General features: G+C 42.4%; 1 protein-coding gene across 1 annotated transcript in view; it reads left to right on the top strand.

The window, feature by feature from the left end:
* The first annotated feature begins 13,435 nt into the window (after positions 1-13,435).
* Positions 13,436-26,270, top strand: part of LOC136840276 (leucine-rich repeat-containing protein 47-like) — a 138,972-nt gene continuing 126,137 nt past the window's right edge. Inside the window, exon 1 of the mRNA XM_067106951.1 lies at positions 13,436-14,414. Within this exon, the coding sequence (XP_066963052.1) occupies positions 13,799-14,414 (616 nt within the window). The 5' untranslated portion in view covers positions 13,436-13,798. The remainder of the gene's footprint in view (positions 14,415-26,270) is intronic.

Here is a 26,270-nt window from a genome sequence, read left to right as displayed (position 1 = left end):
TGCCATCTACAAGAGACGCGACGCGTTATCCCTGAAGGTTATTTATAGATGATGCAACAGAAATCGAGAGAGAGAATCATTCCGAATGCCATAGATGACAGATGTCCTTACCTTGCCTGTCCCTTTGAACCTTCCACATGTTAGGCCCCGTGGCTCGAACCAGTATACTTTGTAGTGGCCAGCGCCCTATCGAACAAGGACACTGTCATCTTGACGAAGGTAATGTGCCGGAATAAGGTTTCTTAGTCACGATTCCTGTTATTTCTCTGTCTAATATTTCATCTATTTTCCATTGTGCGATTACCTTCAATAATTTGCATTGGAGCATTGTGTTAACATAATTATGCATTATTGTTGGACTGAGTTATTTGGCACCATTTGTGCATTCCTCAGTTTCCCTTTGAGCGTCTTATTATTATTGCAAGTAACCGTCTTGCATATTTTGCAGATAGGCCTCGACTGTGGAATCTCTTGGCTATATCCATGTGCAGTCCCCCTTCTACCCCCGACTGCGATGTTTCCTGTTATGAAGACATCGTCGGAGTAGAATATTTATTCTGTGTAGGATTCATTATTTTAGCAGGCCGTTATCATTACCTGCCCAGTAATTCGTCATTCTTCTGATCTGTGTTTGTTATGTAAATACAATTAGTTAAGAGAACCCCTGAGTTTACGTAATTGTCCCCTCACATGAAGAAGGCCCTAAGCCATAGATTTCCTTTGCTTGTCTATGAATTATCCTAATATTGAGTCAGATGTGTAATAAATAAAAGGAACTCCCGTGGTCATCCGATGCTACCCACAATCAAGTAAGTATCCCTCGGACATTCGTAGTAACTGGCGTACCTTGCTGAGTATGCAATTGCTTTGCAATTATCAGCAAAATAGCAACTGCTAGCTGGTCTGCATAATTTTAGAGATGACTCTGATATCATAACCCCCCATTATAAGCACATGAGAAGAGCCAGTTCCACAGCGTAAGTATGTGTCGAAATATTTTGTTTAGGTTTATGCTAGGTGCGAAAAGTGACTGCAATCAGTGTTAGGTAATTGATAGACCACGTGCACGCCAAATTAGTTCATGAGAAGAGAGAGCATATTAACAATTCCACAAGATTTTTGTGCTGTTGCATGTTAGCTGCATGTTTTAAGGATAGGAACCTAGGGAGCAACTCAGTCAGAGTTAAATAAAAGGAATGGAGCCCCTATTCCTTCGTCCACATGATAAGGACAATTTGAAAGTCCCGTATTCCCAGATGGCCACACTGTAGGTGACCACCAAGGCTTTGACTCCAGGTATTTTCGCAGAGCTGGATTTATCTCTCTCTCTCTCTCTCTCTCTCTCTCTCTCTCTCTCTCTCTCTCTCTCTCTCTCTCTCTCGCATGATCGTTATGAAAAGCTAGGAAGTATTTAGGAATCTAAATTTCTGCTCTCAAGACGAGAGAATAGTAATTCCGACATGGAATCTTCAATTTCAGGGCACATGGGCCCATCCCTAACCATCCACCATCTTTGATTTGTGAGTTCCATTAGAAATTCCATTGTTATAAAAACCGCACATACAGCATATATAAATCCCTTTCTTTCACTCGCTAAATTTTTATCCATACGTCTGTGCACCTCGCCGCATTTTTGAAAGTAATAAACCTTTAATTCTTTAACTGAGTAGGATATCCCTCAGGGAGCCATAGTATTCCTGTAAATTTATTTACTGACGAATATATCAGCGAGAATTTCCTTGTTCATTCATTACTGTGGGAGGACCGAGCGTGGGAAAAAGGGTAGGCCCAGGTAAAAAAAAAGCTAGAAATGCGGTCAAGAGACAACCCCACCCACCACCCACCTGACTCACCCATTGACAGCAGATGTCACGAGACCAGAAGTAAACGTTGGAGTACTATTAGTCATGTGCGAGCTAAGGTTCATTTTGATAATGGAGAATAACAATTTCTTTCCACTCCCCACGCATGACCTTGGTCGTCTGGACTGTCTCTGTGCATGTTATAAGGTTAAGCATTTTTGTCTTACCCTCGTGCGTTGGAGATTTTAATATTCGATAGGATCAATGTACTGTTTTCATTACACCACATTTAAAATTATTTAAGAGCAAGGAAAATTTCCTTTACTCACCATAAGTGTATAACCATGTAAGCCTTTTTTTGTTAATTAGTTCTGCAGCGTCTCTCCGCAACATAAAATATGCATAAAGGCTTACGTTAGCTTGGGCTAAATTTTCGTTCATTAAGAACCACTAAGCCTATTCAGACATATCAATTTTACCTGAGAGTCTTTTCAGACAACTTGAGATTTGTCTCATTCAGACATATTAATTTTTAACTGAGTCGTTTCAGACAACTTGAAATTTGTCTTATTCAGACATATTTTTCTTATGCAGACATACTAATTTTCATTCATTCTGAACAATTGAGTGTTTCAGATTTGTCTTATTCAGACATATTAATTTTAACAGTCTTTTCAGACACCCTGAAGTTTGTCTTATTCAGACATATTTGTCTTATTCAGACATACTAACTTTTAACTGAGTCCTTTTAGACACCTGAAATTTAAGTCTTTTCAGGCAACTGAGTCTTTTCAGACAACTTGAGTCTATTCAGACACCCTGAATCTGTTCATTTTGAACATTATTGAGTCTTGTCAGACATACTGAACCAATTCCCTCGAACAGTCCTGAGTCTTTTCAGACATATTTGATTTTCTAATGGGCCAAGCCCAAATAAGCATTATTTCAAGATGTCTACGACATCCAGAGCCCAGCAAAATGAGGACTTCAAATTCTACATGTCTGCTGGAAAGGACATGAGACTATCAGGACAAACCCTGAGGGAATGGGTCCAAGAGAAGGTAGACGGTGCCAAGGTGGAAAGAGAGGCAGAAAGAAGGACCCAGGAGAAACGAAAAGAGCAGAAAGGCAGGAGACAGAGAAAGAAAGACTAGCCCAGGAGAAACGAGAAGAGGCAGGAAGACAGGAGGAGAAAGAAAGAATAGCCCAGGAGAAACAAGAAGAAGCAGAAAGGCAGGAGAGGGAGAAAGAAAGAGCTCATCAGCTTGCAGTGGCAGCTCACGACAGGTGCAACACATCAACACCCTCTCCTCACTCAACCCTCAGCAGCGTAGGCACCCTCATAAGAAAATGGGACGAAGCTGAACCTAAAGCCTGGCTCGACCATATTGAAAAGGTCCTGACAACCTATCAACCTTCTACTGAAGAAGTTTCCCTGATCATGGAAAAGCACCTTGAAGGGAAAGGTGCCATTGCATTCAATGCTCTCCCCCCTGAGGATCAAGGAAATCTTGACCTTGTCCACCAAGCCATCATAAAGGCTTTTGAAATAACTCCCGACTGTTGGAGGAAAAGGTGGAGAAATATGCCCAAGGAATCAGGCCAGACCTGGTCAGAGTGGTTCTTCAAAAAGACCCAGGCCCTAAAACGATGGCTAGAATCTCTGAAAGCCACTAATGTGGAGGAGATCCTTGAACTCTTCCAGCTCAAGGATTTCTTATTTTATGCCCAGCCAGCTCTCGCCACTCATCCATGCAATAAGGCGCCTAAGACAGTGGTCGAATGCTGCCATTGGGCTAACATATGGGATACGCATCATCCCCCTCTTAGTTCCCATGGACAGAAATTATATCCCTCCTCGCCTGCCTCGACCAACTCCCAGCAATCTCACAAGAATGGGCACCCCCATAAGAAACCAGTGTGTGGGTGTTGTAAGAGAATAGGGCACCCCACTGAACAGTGCCGCTTGAAGGCTGAGAATCAGCCAGAAAACTCCTCTACATCCTCAAACAGGACAACACCCCGAGCCGCATGGGTAGTGGATGAAGGGTAAAGGGCCTGGCCTGCTCCCTCCTATGGGACAGCGCCAGGTAAAGATTATAGCTGGTCTTACTGCCCCGCTTGCAAAGTCTATGGGCACTCCACCCAATGGGCAAAATGCCCTAAAAATAATAAATTAAGTACGCCCACCCTTGCCTTGGCAGTCACCGATCCAACATCCTTAGGTCCTCCAGCCCAGGGTCCCATTTATGTGGCACTTCCCTGAAGTAGGTGCCCCGCCAGCCAGGTCAAGGCGTTTGATGATTCTGGTGCGCAATGTCCCTCATACAGGAAGACAAGGTTCCCCGTGGAGCTATCATTAACAGACATAAACTAGTTATGATTGAGGGTATCAATCACTTTAAGTTGATCATTCCTACTGTCAATTTGCAGACTACGAGACCTCATAGATCTGAAATCTGCGACCTTGCAGTCGCCAGATACATTCCCAGAGGTTATGACCTCCTCCTGGGGCAGGAGTTCCAGTCCCCATCTAAATTGGAGCAATCCAGGGGGGCCAAATCCCCCAGATCATTCTTTAGGCACGAGCAAGCCTCAAACGCCTGCATTCATTCCACTGCCAGTGCCACCTGAGTGCAATGTGCAATGGCCCCCTCCACCAAGATCAATTCCCGATCCCATTCCAGTGCCTGGCCCTACCCCAGTGCCAGTGCCAGGGCCCCAAATAGATCCCCCTCCAGGAGATCCCACACTCGATTCACAATTCCTGCCAGTGTCACTTGGGTGCACTGAGCAGTGCCAAGCTCCGTCCGTCCCGAACAACGAGCAAATTCCAAATCAATTATTAGTCCCTGGCCCTGCCTTAGTGCTAGTGCCAGAGCACGTCCCCGGTCTCCATTCCAGATGTCCCCCTCTCTTCTCCCGGCTTGGCTCCACTACCAATGCTGGCAAGAGAGACAGATCCTCCCGACTACAGCGGAAGCTCACCCAAAGGTGCGGCCTCGCAACCCATGCCTGAGCTGGTCACTCTTACCTGCGAGCCTCTCACACACCCCACGACCGCTTCCACTCTGTCTCAGTTCGCCACAGACACAACAGTAAGTAAGGATTTTGCCACGTCTCAAATGGCTGATGAACTCAAGGAACTGCGGCGGATTGTGGTAGAGCATTCACGGAAGGCCCCTGCGTCAGCTGTCAAAGAAGCCGGCACAGGTGGCACTCAAACACCCTCCCCGGGCTCAGTTCCACCAATTCCACGACCAAGACAAACCATCAAAGTAAGAGAGGTCTGTGGAGGAAATACCACGGACGTGGATAATTCCAGGTAGCTTAAAGAGAGCCCCCGAGCTCTTCTGGCACCCTTGCCCAAACTGGCACAGTGCCATCCCTTTATCCTATGAAGACTTTGGCACCTCTATCCAGAAGAGGATGTCAGGGTCCTTCACTATTATTTATTCCCTTGATAACTCTATCCCTTATTCTTTTCCTTTAACATTTCCCTTCCTTACTTTTGGTTATTACTCACATTTATTTTATGCCTTACCAAGGCCCCATTTTACTTTAATCATCTCTGCCAATGCAGAGTGCCATTGACAGATATGCCAATCATATAAATCCTATGACTTCCCGTTCATACCTACCGCAGCATGATGCATTTAAATGTACGATATGCCATCGCCATTAGTTATTATTATATGAGTGCCAACTTGGCACAGTGCCATATCATAGATGCTGGCAAATGATCCTGCCAGAGGGATCGAGCCCTCTGGCTACCTTTGCGGTCCCCTTGGGCTAAGAAATGATCCTAGCTGTTTTTTCATAGGCTAAGGAATGTAATTTTGGCATATTTAATCATCTTTTATTAACAATCATTGATTACTCTGAATCTGTCACCTATTCTCTTTGTGAATCTCTGTAATAAATCCCGAGTCTCAAACTCGCGACCTTGTGTTTGTAGTGCCCAAATGGCACTGGGCCACTGCTCAAGTATCATGGAAACACCTAAGTCTGTGTTTACCTTATTGTAATGTCTCTTCAAGGCAGACTAACTGTATGTGTACAAAATTTGTAATTGATTATTATTAAGAGTGCATGAAGTATCTCTAGAATTAACCTAGTATTAATTCATTGTTTCCACTATACCATTGCATTGTGAAAATATTCTGACTAACGCTGCCTTAACGTAGTGGGAGTTAAATGATAAAAATATGTCATTTCTGGTAGCAAATATTTATTCTGCGTTAACGTAAATGTCACAATGTTGTTTTGCCTCTTGAAATTAATTGCTATGCAGAAGTTTAAGTTAAATTATAAGGCACCAAAGGGAAATGAGAGAGAAGTAAAGTAAAGTATTTAAGTGAGTTTACTTGCTGGTAATCATTCTCATCCGATCTAGGGTGCGAATGCTAACTTGGTTGGGGACGTGCAATGGATGCGACCTCTTTTCCAAGCAACCTCACCTGTTTTTACATCTGTAACATAATTGAGAAAGAAATAAAAATTAATTTCAATTATTAATTACTAGAACTGTGGGTTTCCACTCGCCCCTTCATAAACTCTCTCCTTCATTCCCCAAAATGGTTAAGCCTAAAACCCTCTCTTTGTTCAAAGTGACTGCCTTGAAGCCTTGTTCCAGATGCCTTCCTTGGCGGCAACAGACAACGGGCAAGGGAGGAGCCAAAAAAAAGAGAGAAAGTTGGCGCCCCACCCTATCCTGAACTCCTCCACAAGGGTTAACTGATGCCACGCGGTCATTATAGAAAAGAGACGCGATGCGTAATCCCTGAAGGTTATTTATAGACAATGCAACAGAAATTGTGAGAGAGAATCACTCCGAACACCACCAAGGACAGATGTCCTTACCTTGCCTGTCCTTTGAACCTTCCATGTGTTCGACCCCGGGGCTCGAACCAGTATATTTAGTAGTGGCATTATAATTCCCTTCTCCATCACCAGCGTCCTATCGAACGAAGACACCGTCATCTTGACGAAGGTAATGTGCCGGAAAAAGGTTTCTTAGTCAGTCACGATTCCTGTAATTTCTGTCTAATATTTCATCTATTTTCCGTTGTGCGATCACCTTCAGTAATTTGTGTTGGAGCATTCAGTGTTAATGTGACTTAGCATTAGTGTTGAACTGAGTTATTTGGCACCATTTGTGCATTCCTCAGTTTCCCTTTGAGCGTCTTATTATTATTGCAAGTAACCGTCTTGCATATTTTGCAGATAGGCCTCGACCGTGGAATCTCTTGGCTATATCCATGTGCAGTCCCCCTTCTACCCCCGACTGCGATGTTTCCTGTTATGAAGACATCGTCGGAGTAGAATATTTATTCTGTGTAGGATTCATTATTTTAGTAGGCCGTTATCTTACCTGCCCAGTAATTCATCATTTTTCTGATCTGTGTTTGTTATGTAAATATAATTAGTTAAGAGAACCCTTGAGTTTATGTAATTTTCCCTCACATGAAGAAGGCCCTAAGCCACAGATTTCCTTTGCTCGTCTACGAATTGTCCTAATACTGAGTCAGATGTGTAATAAATAAAAGGAACTCCCTGCGTTCATCCGTTGCCGCCCAGAATCAAGTAAGTATCCCTCGGACATTCGTAGCAATACTGTACATACATACATACATACATACATATATATATATATATATATATATATATATATATATATATATATATATATATATATATATATATATATATATATTTATACACAGATAGTTGGATTACTTTCAGATTCTCTAATCTTAATCGGAACTCTGTTTCTTTATTTCTATAAATCTTAGTTGAACTTGGTGGAGCTTTAGTGAACCCGTATACACCTGAAATAAGGGCAGTATATGTTATCCAGTTGTAGGGCAAAGAAAAAATCCCTACATTTTCCCAGTCCTTGGCTATTTAGAGAAAATTCAGCTGTGTCAACACCATCCATTCAACAATATCTCGAATAGTCAGGGTTTTCGTATATATTTTCTACAACGTTCTCTACGTCGTCGTAGATGTGATCATTCACGTTGGTCACGTCAACATACGAGTGGTCAGCGTTTTCTTGGCCTGCATCATTGGTTGTTTCTGAAGAAGAGGAAAATACTCGCTTAGAATATACAGGCCTCACTTGAAGTGATATTAACATGTCAGTAAAACTCGACAATATTCAAGAACAGCAAAGCAAAATTGTATATTTTTCTGTCACTAATTCTCATGTCTCTCAGTTACAATGAAACCCCGTACCTGGATTCAGCTGTTTCTTCCTGTTCCGTAAGAGAACAGTTATGATGACGACCAGTACAAAAACCAAACTTCCTGAAACGGATCCCACGATGACCATCATGCTCATTGGAGTAATTGGGTTTAGATCTGCCGCTTCCAGGTTGCCCGTAAAATTGTAAGTAGGTTCTGAAGAAAATGGCGCTCGTTGTCAATACATCTACTAGCCAAGAATCTTTCCAGTCATATTTAGTCACTGGCTAATCTGAATTGTTTAATTATAAGAAAAACGTCAAATAACAAATCGAGCAATGTGTAAGAAGGAGAAGGGATACATTTGTGAGAACGTCAACTTACTGGGGATGACGGAAAAGAACTTCCATTCCAAAGGGTATTTGCTTGATATCCTCAGCGTCCTCCCCCGCAAAGGCTGTTCCCTTCCACCACTTTTCACGTCATACCTTATGTTGTCACTGAGAATATACTGTTGAACAAAATATTTTAGGTTATTTCTTTTGTATCCACTTTTCTTTTTCACTCTTCCCCAAAAAAACTTACTGATTTAGCTCTGGTTTTGAGATCGCCTGAATCTTGCTCAATGAGTACTACTAATTCCGTGTAGGAAATCTGTAAAAATATGCCTTTAGAAAAAGTCTACTGCAAGAAAGACGAGGGAACTTCCCAACAGTATTCCAAAAAGAAATGGCTGAGGAATACGAAGAGGAGCTGCTGATGGGGATTATACTGAATGAAGTTGGTGAGAAGGAACTGCAGAATTGTGTAGTATTTTATCATGTATTCAAGAGGCAAAAATTCATAGGCACGTTAGCAAAATAAGCTTATGGCTTTAAGACCGTAACATGGATGTAAGTTTGGATGATGGAATAATTGTAATGGCAGAGATATCCTTGATATATACTCGTTAATTCTTTTGTTTTTTTTTTTTATTACTTTTGCACATGTATTAATTTTATCTTGCATATCAGTACTTTTCCTTTGTTTTGAGTATTTGTGCAGTTTATGTTATAGTCTTTTATTTATCTGTAATTTCGGATTTTCCATGTTCTTTATACGTGACTGATTGATAGATTTAAAGTTCCCTGGAGTAATAACACTGAAGGTTGTTATTCCTTTTGTTGTGCACCTTTGGATCTTTTTTATTTAATTTTCAAGTTATTCCCCTTCAGTTCCCAAGATGGAAGAAACAGGGAAGGTTTCCCGAAAGTTTGTTAGCCCTCGCACGAAACACGTGTCATTAGTCCAGTTATGAAAGGATAAACACTTTTGTTTTTCTCTGCAAATAGCCTCTGTCAGGAAACTTCTCATGAGTGAAAGTGATAATGACGTAATGCGCGAGCACCGTCAGCAAACAACTCTAGACATCTATGAGTGTCGAATACCAAAACTGTCAGGCCATTACCACTCACCCTATTCAAGGACTCTCGGACTCTGTTAAATCGCGTCATAATTGACCTAAATCGCTCATCTTTACCTCTCTGCTCTTGTTCTCTCCACAGGACCAAACCGACGAAACATGATGGAACTCATTTCCTCCAATCACCATTCTTTCTTTGCATCGTGCCATTTCTTATCCATCAAAAGTTTCTTTATGTTTTACGTAATCTCAAACAATCACCTTAAAACAAGTTATAATTTTTTTTATTTATTTGTATCCATGTGTAACTTAGAAAAAGAATAAGTATCATAACGCAGAACTAAAAAAATTATTTTATAATATCCAAACGATACAGAGCAACTGACTATCAAGGTTCCTGTTGCATGATAAACGGGATGTACTTGTCTTCCTAATATGGCTCGTACGTCACAGTATTTTGGGAAACTATTGTGAACATTTTCCAAGGGAAAATATAACGTGACGAAACTTTCTCATATTTGAGCACAGATTTTGCTAAGACAACAATGGAAATAGAAGCCGTTACGTTTCTATATCTTTTTCATACCTTCTCAAGTACACGAATGAGCGACCATCCGCCAGTCCCACACTTCACACTTTCACGAAGTGTCGAAAGTCTGCCTGCTTCGGAGTCCAGTTGAAGAGTGAAATACTCGTCACGACAATACGAACAGAAGAAATAGAAAAATAGGCAAAATTCCTCACATTCCGTTTTCCTGTACCCAATTTCTACACTCTCGACATTTGGAAGATGATAAGTCCATACCCAGCTTCCACCCGTTACTATTATGTCGGTGTTCGCTGAAAAAAAACAATATTTCATTTACCCACAATTATCATACTAAGACTTCTTTATCTTGGACAGTAAGCCTTGCTACAGATACTGATCTATCACTGAGAGAAATAAAGACAGTACATGTGGTTATGGTTGGCTGTTAAGGTAACATGTAATATCACCTGTTCATCTCAGAGAGTACAAATAAACAGTGTACTTCCGGACCATTGGGTATTGGAATATCTTTCTGGTTTCTCTGTCACTTTTTACCAATGCTTTCCATTTCATTCAATGGTATCGGAGAGTGAGTCTTACTCAGTTAAGAATCTACACTGCATCATAGCTTCTTGAGACCTCCATTCCATTAGTTTTCGTAATTAAGGGAAAAAAAAATGGATGGAAGCAACGGGTAGCAAAAGAGAATAGAATGAGTGTAACTCTTAGAGTTAACGCTATTTCATAATTTTCTCGTGATCAAAAAGAAAATTACGTTAGTCCTAGGAAGAGAAAAACATTAAAATTTACGTTAGTCCTACGAAGAGAAAAACATTAAAATTTACGTTAGTCCTACGAAGAGAAAAGCATTAAATAGGTGACATATTACGGCAAAATTTGCACTAGAGGTAAAAAAAAAAAAGGCACAAGATTAATCCAGATTTTAAAATAAAAGTAAACTTTCGGTACCCGAAGTCACTGAGAAGACTCCCAAAGCCAGAGGGATAACCACTGATAACAGAAGTTGTTTCTTCTTCATGGTCACTGAATTACTGACAAAATCCATCTTCCTGTAAATGTCGAAGTCAGCAGTGTATAGCTGATAATAATTCACTACTCAAAGTCTCGCCACAACAACCCGCGGTGAAGTTTTGGGTTGGTTGAAATGGAGGCTAAAGATCTTGCCTATCTGTCACAATAGCAAGTTGGTGTCTATCTTTCAACAGCCATGGCCTGCTCTTTTAACCGTTTCCTGAGGAAGTCAAATGGCAGGGGTACTAAAACCTGTTTTTCTAAGATACAACTCGAAGAGAAGGAAACGTCATCAGTAACATACTGTGCTATTTGATTGCTGTTTCCTGCGTAGTTTTAACTGAAAGGATATTTGTTGGCACGACTCTTGAAGTTCGTTAATTCAACTGGACCACACTACAAGGAAAAATTGTAATTAGGAGCAGAGGATTTGCTCTTCCGGTCAAAGGTAGAAACATCCGGCAAGCTCCCTCAACCCTGAAACAAATCGTACTACTTGCGTCAAAAGGATAATTCCTTGCGTGCTACACTCCCTCCAAGTGTAAAAATGGTGACAGGAAAAAGTCAAACCCAGAGAATTAGTCGAAGGATGAGAATATTCTTATCGGCCCCTTATAATGAAGATTATTCCATCAACTAGTGTAAACTCGAGGCAGAGTAAAAGTTGAAGATGTCGATATTTATAATTTAGAAAGGATGTCAATATTATCAACTGGAAGAAAGCAGTCGTTCCTTGTATTAGATGCTATACCTCCTAGTACAGTATTACACTGGTATCATGGACAGTTGAATATGTCACTAGTACACGCCTTGATTAACACCTTCTGTTAGGGGCTTCAGCTCTGTATTTTAAAAGTCTTTGATTTTTTTCTTGTCGTATTCATAAAAACAAGGTTAAGTGTGGTCATTTCTACAAAGTTGCCTTCTGTGTATTTGCATGATCTTGCATCGGATGTGTGTTATGGTCGGTGACAGATCAGTTTATACAACCAAAAATAGCATCGATTTGTTGCACCTTGTTTTCACACTTTACTGTTGAAGAGACGCCTATTAAGGAATTACTGATGAAGCCTGATGACCATGCCCTTTGGAAAATTTATATGATTTACTGGTTTGAAGGGGATTGAAGTCTGGCCACTCACCCTTCCCTCCTTCCTTATAAAAGATTTCATTTCACGCAAAATGTTTAGAATATGACCAAGTTTCGTGCATAGTTCAGCTGTGGCAAACCTGCGCTTATGCACAGTATTGTAGGTCTTGTCTCTGGAAACTGATCAAAATCTCTATTCTGTACCTGTACTTTACAGTTAAGAGTTGAATTATGAAGTTTCAGTAGTCTCATTGTTGATAATGCTTTTTCTTACATTTCTTTAACATAATCATTTGCTTTTTTATAATAAATAAGAGAAACTGTTTTAGTCTCCTTATGAAGAAACCGAAATTTGAGCTGCATCAAACGGCAAAAATGAATAACATAAAATCGACAATACCGATCAATTTTTTTTTTTATTTTCACTTTCACATGACGTTCTTTTTTCTATATGTTAGGGAGGGGGTTGTAGCGGGATATCTATGTGGGTATAATGGGGTTTGGGCACAGATCATAATTATGTATCCCTGTTAGATCTCTAGTGCAGTGGTCTCTCGCTTGCCTCTGCTGCTCATTAGCGGCTTTTGGACCTTTAAACTTTTAAATGGAGTTTTGTATGTTGGTATGTAAATAGTTGTATACGTATGTAAGTATGTAGGTGCACACAAACAGGCTATGTAGTGTTCATTATTACTACTTCAACTGCCAACATTTCGTTTTCCTAGAGATAATGCGTGATTTTGCACTTAAAGCTGGCAACTTCCATGCTTTACCAGCAAGGGCATCACAAAGCTATGACAAAGAGATGCTCAGGTCTACCGCACCTTCATATAGCCTACTATCCCCAAAGCAAGAGGTGAATATTCATGAAAACTTCCCACAATAATGGCTTTGTCTTTGGAAGCTACGCCATTTGAACAAGGGATATCTCATTTCAGGGTAACAGATATGATAAAGATATTATTTTATTGCGAAAACGGATACATTAGCCAATAAAATGATAACAAACGCTTTTCTTCGAAAATTTTGGCTACCATCCGGATCCTAAAATACTGGAAACAAAAAGAGTAGCCTGTTCTCAAGACTTCGACCTCTAAGGGGAAAAGGTGCGCGCGCGCACACACATACACACACATATACAGTATATATAGCTGTGTGTTCACGTTTTCCCCTTATATATATGTGTGTGTGTGTGGGTGTTCGTGCGTGCGAGTGTGTGTGCATGCGTGTACGTGTGTGTATTTATTTGTTTATGTTAGCGTGTAGGTATACTAATGCTATACCGTCAGACACTATGAAAGACCATTTTCCATAATATTTAAATCAGAAACGGTACGCATGGTCTTTGTTTAAAATTCCATGGTCAAAAAAAAAGAAGAAGAAAAAACCCCGAGTTGATCATTAACACCCGTAAGAAAAGTTGGTGTTTGTTATTGTTACCGATATGTGCAATGTTGACACGAAGATTTGATTCTGTCAAATTTTGGATTTGCTTTAAAATTTCCAGTATATGGGATATAAATGCATGTGTAGATTAATCAGATTCATTCACAACAATATTTATTTTGTTATTAACTACTTTTTAGCCTTTTAAATTCTGAGATCACCGAATATCAGAAGAAAAAAGAAACGTCTTCGTCTTCGCCGTCATCATTGTGTAGCTGTGTGGGTCAAGTCAAGCTGCACAAGCACGTTGTGATAGATAAACGTTTAATTCTATTTGAACATTTGTGACGTCTTAAACCCTTGATAGAATGTGGCCAGAAGTAAAACAAGCCAAAGAAGAGAACAGGTACGAACTGGTGCTTTCAGGAACAGAAGTCAGCGAGAGAATAGAAGAGGAAGGCGGTGTTGATTCGTCAGTGTATGAACTGTCACAGTTGAATTTCCTTCGGATCAGCAAGAGTCCCCTGACGACCCTCAAGGATGACGTTGGCCTCCTGGCCAATCTCACCAGCCTTATTCTCCAGTTGAATAAATTAGAAAAACTTCCAGTAACCGTAGGCAACCTGAATAAGTTGAAAGTATTGGATGTGTCTTTCAACGTCTTGGAAGATCTTCCAAGTGAAATCAACAAATTGTCGAATTTGTCAACCTTAAACCTCGGTAGTAATAAAATTCGTGCCTTGCCCGCTTTAGAAGGTTGTATCAGTTTGGCCATTTTAGATGTTGGCCACAATCTTCTGACGGAATTTCCAGACATCTGTAAGGAGAGCTTAGTACATTTGGCAGATATAAAATTGAATGATAATCAGATTTCAGAAGTGTCTCCTGATTTGACAGTCCTGCCTGCTCTGAAAATCTTAGACCTGGGCAACAACCAGTTGAAGACAGTACCTGGAGAGTTGGCAGATTGTGTGAAACTTAAAGGCAAGTAGCCAAGGTTAGCTTAAGTTGGCCTATAAAATCTCTGCACAATTGTATGTATTAGGCTACAGATAATTTTAGGTATATATTTACATAAACAGTAGGCTTGTGGGTAATTCTAAGTATTAGCTCCGCGCCTGGTTTTACTTTGGAAACTGGTTTTTTCTACACTTTCATGGCTTCTTATACTGGCGGTGGGTTTGTTTGTTGTCGGCCAAATGGAATATCCCTTCGCTGTGTTTAGTACTGGCCCGGGGGTGCGAGGTTACCCATACGTTAACAAGTTATTGCACCTGCCGGACGGGATATTAACCGTTCAAAACAGATGCACCCGTGCTCTGTCTTGTGAAGATCGTGCATGGAAACCCCTTTTTTGATGGACTTCAGGGGTTAATTACAGGTTAATTACATTTGTTTGACAAAAATTGAAGGTAAATCCATAATTAGCAACCAAAAAATTATGAAGGTAGTTGCCGCCGCGGAGCTACTACTTAGTTCTACCGGCTTATGAAATTTGGACCACTTAACATGATATAATGTGAAGTCATTTTGATACATTCGTCTATAAGGTTGATTCAGTAAGTAGGCTAAAGTCTGTTCAATACAAAACCAGTGAAATACAACCAGTCCTACACATGCTATTGTAGCCTACTTTAGTGTATTGTTGTGATTTTATTATTGTGATTTACTTAGGCTAGTGTGTTTTATTATAGATAGTACAGAAATAAAATTAAATAAAATTAATGTGCGCATCCTGAAGCAAATGCAGAGTTAGGGTTCAGGGCAACTGTAGTCCTACTAGGCATTTCAGGGGGAATATGCCTTAACAAGACTTACTTTAATCTAACCTAACCTTGGAAACATGCCCTGACCTGGTCAGGGGGCTTTGCCCCCTTGGACCCCCCAAGTAGGCTAAGTTGTGACCCCTCACTCTGCATTCTCTAGGCTAAGAAAGAAAAAAGTCAGATCTTTAATATTTTGCTGCCAAGAGACATTCTGGCAATAACGTCCAGTGCAACTTTATTTAACCTGTGAGAATCTTGCTTTTTAAACATTTTTCTGCCTCGCTAACTATTGAGGCAATAGTTTTTTTTTTTTGGGTGGGGGCAGCCTTATATATAGCAGTATTCCTCAGCAGGAGCTGGATTCAGTATTGAAAATTTGTAACAGGTAGTTAACTGATGGCAGGTGGGCTAGTAGGGGAACTCCCCACACACCTGCTGTCAGCAAGCATTTTTTCTTTGACTGTAGTCATTAATGGGGGCTGAATGGCAGTTGAAACTTTGGTTATTGGATATTTTCTATTTGTATTGTGTTGATTGTGTTTTTGTAATGGAAGAAAACTGAACAAAGAATGTGCACTGGACAAGGGCAGTTACATACTGCTTTATGTCATCTGTGGTGGTGGATCCCCACCAGTTTGATTCTTATAGGGGTGAGTCTTGCACCCCTGGAATTACCCTGCTGGAGATATTCATGCAGGTCTCTTTCACAGTGGAAGAGGTAGAAGCAGTTACAGTGCCATCAGGGGCAAATGATCCACCCTCCCATTGACAACAAGGAACCTCTTAGGCTTCATCCTCTGAGACTGCTCAACCCACTCCCTAACTTCTTCCACATATTCTCTTCTTGCTCAGAAGAGGGGGAGGTTGCTCACAGGAAGGCAGGCAGCTAGCAGATGCTTTCCTCTAGTAATGAGCAAGGTGAGGCCCCAGCCCATGCGTGTGCCTTGGTATCTAGGAGAGCCCGTCTTTTGCTGTTTTTATAGATCTCTTAGACACAGCTAAGTCATCTTCCAAGGACTCTTCTGTTGTTGCATCAGTGTTGCCACATTTCCTGACTTCCACGCCTAAATTTTAAATTCATTCAACCATCGGTAAAATCTAGCATATATAAAACCCTATATGCTTTCCTTCACAGTCTAAAGATCATTTCCCATTAAGTTAATATTTATTACAACAATTTTAAATAGATTTAAGTTACCTTAATTAGATGGAAACCTAAAGCTGCAGTCACTCTGTTGTCATGTGCATTTAACGTGTCAATCAAGACATTGCTTGACTGACTTCTGCTACTTCATGATTCGACGTAAACAACCATTCTTTGATGGCTTTTTATTCTGTCATTATTATATAAACATATATAAATATGCAAATGACCGAGAATATAGGTCAATGAATTATATAAGAAAATAATAGATCTGACCACAATAAACCCCTAAAAAGAGTGTGGAAATTTTTTCCACACTTGTTGTGGCAGACTGTAAAGTGAAGTCCCCCACTTCTGCACCCGATCATCTTGTGCATCAAAACTTCCACACCGGAGGCCACATTTCCACGTTTCAGCAACACTGTGCTGCATAAGTTCAAGTTACCACTCCCACTAAGAAGCTCAGCATAGTTAAGCTTCCTGTAGTGCTCGTCTTGCTGGTGGGAGATACCTCTGTTGTATTGATCATGGCCTGTACCCTGGCAATGAATATGATTCTGCCTCAACCAGTTCTGTACCATTTGGTTGTAGCAAGACCTATGACAAGATTAAGGTGAAGAAGTGCAAATGCATCTTTCTTTTTTTTTTCCTCTTCCTGCTCTTCGTCTTCTTCCACCCAGTCTTTCTCATGGAGGAAGGAGAAGCCCGCACACAAGGGGTCCTTTAAGACTATGATGACATTCCCACTTCAGGGGTTGGAGGCAATGCCTACTCACCTACAGTTTAGACATCTACTGTAGGTAGAATTAACGCAAGAGTTCCTGAGTTTGGCAAAGACACTGGTTTCTCTCACAATTTCTTGTATCATAGGCATGCACCAGACTCTTAAACCCCATGGTTCAGTTGAAATATTTAGAACAGGGTTGGCCCAAACACCACACTCCAGAGCTAGTATGGCCCCCAGGCCATGCATGTACAGATACAGGGTTCATGCAAGAGCATGTGATTGTGCTGCTCCTCAACTGGTGTCTGGTCAATCCAGAACCCTGGATGTGTCCTTGCACAGTTGTACATATGCTCTCTCACCTTTAATATATTGGCTTCAGCCATTCATGGGGATTCCTACAGGTAGGATAACTTCTCTTTGGGATGATGTTCTATTCAGAATTCCTCTTAAGTACATGGTTCAAAGATGGATGCCTTTGGTGCTGATCATCTGCCATGTTCTCTTGAGCAATCACTGAGGAAGGCTGGCATGTCATCCGCCCCTTGGGGGAAAGAGATCCTTCTCATTCTTTAGGGAATCTCATAAGACCAGACAGTCCACCACCTTCAGGACCCCAGCAAGCCAAGTGAGAGCATTGCTTTCATGAGGTGATTCATGAGTGTAGTGACTTGAAGGAGGCAAACCAGGTGCCACATATAAAACCGTTCTCACTGAATGAGCTCTCCCTCAGGTGTACTCTTGAAACAAGACTGTTCAGATTGCTGTGGTCACATGTTCATTGTGATGCCGACCAGATTAGAAGGTCCAGCAATTGCAGCAAGTTCCTTCCTCCACCTTGACATGTCAAAGAAAGTTTTATGTGCATACAGTTGGACCGTATGCAGTCTGACTAACAACCTCCCTCTGGAGATACTCTTGAGAAGAAGGTACATCATTCTCATCTGCAGAGTAGGGAGCCTTGGATTCAGTTGCCCTGGCCTCCCTCCAGGCAGCATTGTGGCTCACTCTATGGTTGAACACACTAGTTAACTTTGCCACCACTTGTCTCATCCAGTGATGAGAGAGTGGAGTTCCAGAGGTTGTTGGTGATGGAAGGGAAGGCTCCTACTTTCCTCTCACACCAGAGTGCCAACTTTTGGGCAAACTTTGTGCCAGGTTGTATAGAAGGTTACAAGAGTCATTGCCCCTCTTCTCTTACTCATGACGAGAGCATGGCATATTTGGTTGGATATTCAACCTGCCAGTCAGTTGAGAGATTATCCCCCCACCTAAGGGGTGAGTCACCTATATTAAAAGGCAATGGTTTTTATTACCATAGGAACAAATCACAAATTTTTTAAGTAATTTATATATTCCCTAGGTAAACAAGCCAGAGCCTTGCATCATAAGCCCACACCAACTATTTTAGGGTAGTTCCTGATGCCAAGTTTCAGCAATTGACTCCACATGAAAGGCTCTGGTTTGCATACCTAGGAAAAATATAATTTTGTACATATAACTTACCTGGTAATTATATATATAGCTGTAGTCTCTGACGTCACGGCAGAAAATTGAAAATCGCGGCAGCGCTAATGAATGGTCACATGATACCCCTTCCCACCGCCCTCTACAGGTGAGTGAGAGGAACCATAACCCAAACTCTTTATATGTTTCTGCCGTGTGGTACCGGTAAGCCGGTGCAGCTTAGCAGAGAATTATCGCTGATTCTTTCGTTGGACATTGTTGGTGATGTACAATTGTTTGATTTGAATCTTTGGCAGACATTGTTTGTACTTAGCTTTTTTCATCCCCGTCTTCCTTATTTAGCATTATGTTGGACACTGGTCCCTCAGTGTATAGGTTTTGTAGCAAGGGCTGCAAAACTAGATTAGGGAAAATTACCATTGACCCTCATTCTGTGTGTTTGGGGTGTAGAGGACAGGTTTGTTCGGTATCGTTAACCTGTGAAGAATGTAAGGATTTGTCAGGGGAAGAATGGAAGATTTTAAATGCTTATCTGAGAAGGCTTCAAAAAAGAGAGCTAGAAAAGCTTCAGCTAGGACTTCCTCTTTATCCTCCCGTGATAGTCAGGATGTATCTTTTTCGGTTATTAACCCTGATAGTCCTTCTAACAAATCTCCTATCCCAGACCCGTTATTCCCGAACCCGATACCGTGGCCAGTCTTAAGACACAGCAGATGGATGCAGCGTTTTAGTGTGATGCTTGCTGCCATGGAGCGGATGAGTAAGTCTTTGGTAGTAAGAAGTGCAGTGTCTTGTGATAGTGCAGTGGAGGAGCTGGCTGTTCGGCCCACTCATTCTCCTAGGCCTGGACCTCTGTCAAACTCCCTAGCACCAGGAGGAGGCAAGTTGAAAGCCCAAGGGAGGTGAGTGGGACCTGCCCTGAGCAGTTGGCCCCTCAAGCAGTCCTGTTGCCGCTTCCCAGGATGCAGATGTTAGCCATAGAAAAGGCACATCAAGGAGGTGTATGTCTTCGAGTATGTCGAGTGAGGATTCGCCTAAGAGAGGTTGGCGCCCGTAAAGATGTCTCGAGACCATTCAAGAGGTCTAGGTTGGCATCTCCTTTGGCAGTTCCCAAGAAAAGAGTGGCGCTTCAAGATCAACCTCCTTCGTGTAGTTTTTGGGAGGAGCCCGAATGTTTTTCGCATTCCGTCGATTCGGGAGACGAGAGGCATGTGTTGGAAGCGCGGAGACGCTTGCGTAAGAAGAGATTGGTGTCGTCTTTGCCTGTTGTTGCTGCTTCTGGCATGATTGCTGCATCTAGCGCCACGCGCCATGCGCCATCCTTCGTTTCGCCTGGCTCATCACGCCATACGCCACCCTACAATCCTCCTGGCGCCATGCGCCAAAAATTGTTTCTCCTGGTGACTCTCGTCAAGCTCCAACACCTGCGGTCTCCGTGCCTCGTTCAGTTCCGCATTCTCCTTCTTCCGCCTTGCCTCAAGATTTGTTTTTGGCGGAAATGAATAGGAAGCTTGATAGTATTCTCGGCTTTGTGGAAAAAAGTGATCCTTCAGTGAACGAACTGCAAGTTGCTTCGATTTCTAAGGATGCTCCTTCATCGAATGTGCGGCTTCCTACGAGCGATCCTGTGCTGCATTCTCCTCGGAAGACGAATCTTCCTCCATCTAGATCCTTGGCTCTTTCTCCGATTTCTGGTGGTGATGTTGCTTCGGAATCGGAGGCGGAGGTACAACCAGAGAAAGAGAAGCCTTTATCGAGCTATAAGCAACTGCTTCAGTATTTTCTGGAGAATTTTCCGGATTCCTTTTCACCAGTATCCCCAGCTTCTCCGGAATCTCAATACGCTCGTGATAATAGGACAGACACTTCGCTGGCTACCAAATTAGTTCTTTCTATTTCGGCCAAGAAAGGATTGAAGAAAATGGAGGAGTGGCTTGCAGAGAAGAGGGAACAAGGGAAGACTGTGTTTTGTTTTCCCCCTTCGAAATTGTCGTCTCGTGGTGGTGGTTGGTACGAGACTGGAGAATCTTTCTCGTTGGGAGTAGCTGCCTCCTCCCAAGGAGATTTCTCTAGTTTGGTAGATTCGGCCAGGAGGTCGGCTCTTAATTCAGCCAAAGTATTCTTTTCTACATTGAATTTGATCACCTCTGCAAGAATGCTTTTAAGATTTTGGAAGTTATAAGTTTCCTCGATTGGTCGGTTGGAGCTCTTGGAAGGAAACTAAAAGCTTGCGCCCTTCAGGACAATCAGTTCGCTTCCCTGTCTGACGTGTTAGCTTGCATCGACAGGAGCATTAGAGATGCGGCTATGGAACTCTCTTCCGTGATTACGTTAGGAATTCTCAAGAAACGTGAACTATGGTGTTCTTTCACCACTAAAGGTGTCTCTCGGTCCCAGAAGTCAGCTTTGTTGTTCGCTCCTTTAGATAGGAAACATCTTTTCCCGAGGGAAATAGTATCTGAGATCGCTTCGACTCTTCAACAGAGGGCAACTCAAGACTTGCTGGCACAGTCCACCAAGAAGCCTAAACCGTTGCCTTCAACAGTTGCTCGCCCGACAACGTCGACGGAGAAATCTCAAGGTCGGCCCTTTCGTGGAAGAGCCCTGCTAAATCGTTTCCCAGATCGAGAGGAGAGGTCGTTTTGTACCTAAAGCGATCAAACCCTCCGACAAGAAGTGAGAGTGCCTCCCTTCACTCACCAGTAGGAGCCAGACTGTCAGCTTTCTGGACAGTCTGGGAAGAAAGGGGAGCAGAACCTTGGACAGTCTCGGTTTTAAAGGAAGGCTATTCAATTCCATTCTTGAAGGACCCTCCTTTGTCCAGGGAACCAGTGGTCTTAATGGCTTATTCTCTAGACTCAGAGAAATGTTGTGCTCTAGAGAAAGAGGTGTCAGCTTTGCTAGAGAAAGAAGCAATAGAGAAAGTTCTCCCCCCTTTCTCCCCAGGATTTTACAATCGTCTCTTTGTAGTACCAAAGGCGTCAGGAGGCTGGAGGCCAGTTCTAGATGTGAGTGCTTTGAACCTGTTTGTCAAAGAAGACAAAGTTTGTGATGGAAACCACTCAATCAATGCTGTCATCCCTTCTTCCAGGAGATTGGATGGTATCCATCGACCTCCAGGATGCGTATTTCCACATCCTGATCCATCCTGCTTCGAGGAAGTTCCTTCGCTTTGTGTTCAAGGGCGAAGTGTTTCAGTTCAGAGCAATGTGCTTCGGCCTCTCGACGGCCCCCCAGGTTTTCACCAGAGTTTTGTCATCAGTGGCGAAGTGGCTACATCTGTTGGGGATCAGAACAGTTTTTTATTTAGACGATTGGCTCCTGCGTGCGAAGACGAAGGAAAGGTGTGTGAAGGATTTGGAAAAGACTCTTCATCTAACCGAAGAACTGGGACTTCTGGTAAATTGGCAGAAGTCACATCTGGTGCCATCTCAAGAATTAGTCTATTTGGGAGTTCAGATGAACTCAGTAGTTTTTCAGGCTTCTCTGTCGGTGGAGAGGGTAGAGTCGTGCCTGTTGAAAGTGCGTGATTTTCTGAAGAAGACCCAGTGCTCGGCCAACGAGTGGATGAGCCTTCTGGGGAAGTTGTCTTCCGCAGAACCGTTTGTGAGTTTGGGGAGACTACATCTAAGGCCCCTTCAGTTCTTTTTAAGAGAAGTCTGGGACAGGAAGAAGAGCCCGGACTCGTTTGTTTTTCAAATCTCAGAGGAGATAAAGGCAGACCTCAGTTGGTGGAACTCTCCAGAGAAACTTCAGGAAGGAATTTCACTGTTCCCAAAGAACCCCAACCTCATCTTGTGTGCAGACACTTCAGATCTAGGATGGGGAGCCACGTTAGGCAAGTTGGAAACAGCAGGCCGATGGAAGGGAGAACAACTTCGGTGGCACATCAATCTGAAGGAATTAAAGGCCATTCATTTAGCCCTTTTAGAATTTTCGAAGGTGGTAAGGAACCAGGCAGTGATTGTCCAATCAGACAATACAACAGCTCTCGCATACATAAAAAAGCAAGGAGGGACCCACTGCGTTCGCTCGCTATACCTGGTAGCGAGAGATCTTCTGTTATGGGCGAAAACAACCAAACGGCGTTGATGACAAGGTTCATTCCAGGAAAGCTCAATGTGAGGGCAGACGAGCTAAGCAGGAGCTTTCAAGTACTCTCAACAGAGTGGATCTTAAATCAAGAAGTTTGCCTCCAACTGTGGAATCTATGGGGTCGTCCTCTCATAGATCTGTTTGCCACCAAGAAGACAACTCAACTGCCTCTTTATTGCTCTCCAGTGCCGGACGAGGGGGCAGTCTTCGTGGATGCAATGCTGATGGACTGGTCAGGTCTGGACCTTTACGCCTTTCCTCCGTTCAAGATGTTGAGAGCAGTTCTAACAAAAGTGTTGTCCCACAAGGACGTGCGTATGACGCTGGTTGCTCCGTTTTGGCCAGCAAGGGAATGGTTCCCGGACTTGATAAGTCTTCTCGTAGACTTCCCGAGGCTTTTACCACCGAGAGTAGATCTACTCAGACAGCCTCACTTCCGAAGATTTCATGGAGGTCTATCCGCTCTTCAGCTAACTGCGTTCAGACTGTCGAACGTTGCCTCAGAGCTAGAGGTTTTTCAAGGAAGGTCTCTAGAGCCATCGCTAGAGCTCGTAGACAGTCCTCCACAGCAGTTTATCAAGCTAAGTGGTCAGACTTCAGAGAGTGGTGTAGGAAGACTTGCACATCATCTTCTAAGACCACTTTAGAAGAGATTGCAGACTTCCTCCTGTATCTGAGTGTGGATAGGAAGCTGTCTTCGTCGTCGATCAAGGGCTACAGAGCAATGCTTTCGACAGTCTTTAGGCATAAGGGCCTGGATATTTCAAATGATAAGGACTTGTCAGATCTTATCAGATCGTTTGAAACATCCAAGAATTCCAGAGAGAGATTGGTTTCCTGGAATTTAGATGTGGTCTTGAAATGGCTTGTGGGCAGTAAGTTTGAGCCATTATCGTCTTGCTCTTTCAGAGACCTTACGAGGAAGACAATCTTCTTGGTAGCTTTGGCTACAGCAAGGAGAGTCAGTGAGTTGCACGCCCTAGATAAGAGAATTGGGTTTTCTAGGGGTAAGGCAGTCTGTTCTTCATTGTTGAGTTTTTTGGCAAAGAATGAGACTCCGTCTAAGCCTTGGCCGAGATCCTTTTTGATCCCTGGTCTCGGATTTGGTGGGACCAGATGAAGAAGAAAGACTTTTATGCCCAGTAAGAGCATTAAAAGTATATTTCGAAAGGACTCAAGCAGTGAGAGGTCCTTCTCCTAATCTTTGGTGTTCTGTGAGGGATCCGAGTAGGCCTCTTTCGAAGAATGCTCTTTCCTTCTTTTTGAGAGACCTGATTGTAGAAGCTCACAACCAGGTAGAAGATGTGCAGCTTCAAATTTCTAAAGTTAAAGCACATGAGGTGAGAGCAGTCTCAACCTCGTTGGCATATAGGAGGAATCTTTCCTTAGATTCAATTATTCAAGCTACATTTTGGAAATGTAGGTCAGTGTTCGCGTCTCATTATTTGAGAGATTGAGACAATATATGATGGATGCAGTACGTTGGGACCGTTTGTGGTGACTGGCACGGTGTTGGGTAAGGGAATAAAGGAAGTCGATCCTTCCTTGTGATGCTTTCTCTTGCTTAAGGTTAGCGTTGTTGTTTTCTGGGATGTCTGGGGTACATTGTGACTAGGAGTACCCAACAGTCTTACAATTTGGGTAATATTTTTAAGGTACAGGTTATTGGTGACACCTTGTTCTATGTGTTTTTCGTGTACTGCGCCCTGGGCAGGGGCATTTATTTGGTTGGTTATCATGCATAGTCCACGGTGAGCCCTCGACTGGCATGTAGCCCTCTAGCACTTAACCTCAGGTCTATATACCTAGTTGGTGCAAGTTGAGGATAGCAGATTAAGAGGCAGTATCCATCAAATCAGCTACCTCAACAGGTAAGGAACCATCATTGTATTTTTTATTTTCACAATTGTCTAGACTTTTTCATATTAGCTGCCATGGCCCACCTCCAAGGTGCCAATCAGCTATATATATAATTACCAGGTAAGTTACATGTACAAAAATGTATTTTTATAATAAAATGAGGTTTTGTACATACTTACCTGGTAATTATATAATCAAAGCCCTCCCTCCTCCCCTCTCATGGGCAGGTATGGCATAAACATATGAAGAGTTTGGGTTATGGTTCCTCTCACTCACCTGTAGAGGGCGGTGGGAAGGGTATCACGTGACCATTCATTAGTGCTGCCCGCGATTTTCAATTTTCTGCCGTGACGTCAGAGACTACAGCTATATATATAATTACCAGGTAAGTATGTACAAAACCTCATTTTATTATAAAATACATTTTTATATAAGTTAACTTACCCTTTAATTAGCTCAGTTATTTCAGTAGTTTTCTTGAATTTTAACTGGCAGCTTATAATTTTGACATTTTAGGGTCATAGCTTCTTTTGTTTTCTTTATCTGCATCTTTTCCCGCCCATGTGGGGGAAGAATAGCTTACAATCCATGGCAAAAGCTTCAATTTGTTTCTGACAAGTCTGTGGTTGAAGTACTTGGTTCTAACTACAGCTTGAATTTTAGCTTCTTCATACTTTCTGGTTGTCTGTTCTTAGCTACCTCCATCTGCATTGGTGAAGTATTTATTTTCATAGCCTTTCATCACAATTTAGTCTTGTTTTGGGCCTTTTTTATCATCATTTTATGAATTTTTGCCTGTTTTTTGACTTGTCTTTTTTTTTCCATGATGTCTGACACTGTAATTCTATTTGGTTTAATGTAGCAAAGGTTGCAATAACTAGACTTACTAAGAATCTTATGATTAACATTATTTGTATTCAATGTCAGGGACAAATGTGTTTAGTTGGTTTTATGAAATAAGTTTGAATTTAGTGAATGGGAGTTTCTAGAAAAACTTTAGATCCAGTAGGTCATTGTTAAGAAACTGCCTAGAGATAGGAAGAGAATGTGATATTATTATTTCTGGAGTGGAAACTAGTGAAAAGTCCATTTAGCTTATAGTCAGGTAATTCATCTGCTAAGTCGGATGCTAAATGAAACCAGTAATTTCTTCTGATCCAGCTCCATTAGATGGAGTCCACCTGTGCAAACCTGAATTAAAACAGAACTCTGACGTTTCTGATCCCAACACCATTGTCAGCCTGAGAGTTGACAAACCCATGCACCAGTCGATCGTAAATTAACGCTCTATCAGTACCTGAAAGTGCTGATAGATAGAAGTCCAGCTCAGGAAGCTCCCCTCCGGAATGGGCCCACTTGCTAGATGATGCAGTGGTAGTGAAGGAGGTGGTTGTTCGGCCCGAAGAAATTCAGGAAGGCCAAGGTCCCTGAGGGAGACTCAAGAACTCCCCAGTACCTGGGGAGGAGTCAAACATGGCCACCAAGGGGTCGTGGGGTATTTCCCCTCGGACGACTCCCCAGTAGGCTTACGACCCCTTGGAACTTGACCTGTTGCTCGGAGGATCCCAGACAACACTCATCCAAAGGTCGTTGGAAAGGCCTTCAAGATGTGAGTGCTGGGTCCACATGTCCTCCAGATCTGAGGATTTTTAGTCCCAGGTTTTCACAGCGCTGGGATGGGACAAATCACGCCCCAGGAAAAAAAGAATGATGTGAAAAGTGGTCAGGCAGAGAGCGAAGATCTCTTCTCCCGTGCCTTGTAAGAAGGGCAAGGATTCAGCGGG

This window comes from Macrobrachium rosenbergii, chromosome 7 (genome assembly GCF_040412425.1).
Source record: "Macrobrachium rosenbergii isolate ZJJX-2024 chromosome 7, ASM4041242v1, whole genome shotgun sequence".
NCBI lineage: Eukaryota > Metazoa > Arthropoda > Malacostraca > Decapoda > Palaemonidae > Macrobrachium > Macrobrachium rosenbergii.
This window is presented reverse-complemented; position numbering and strand designations above follow the sequence as displayed.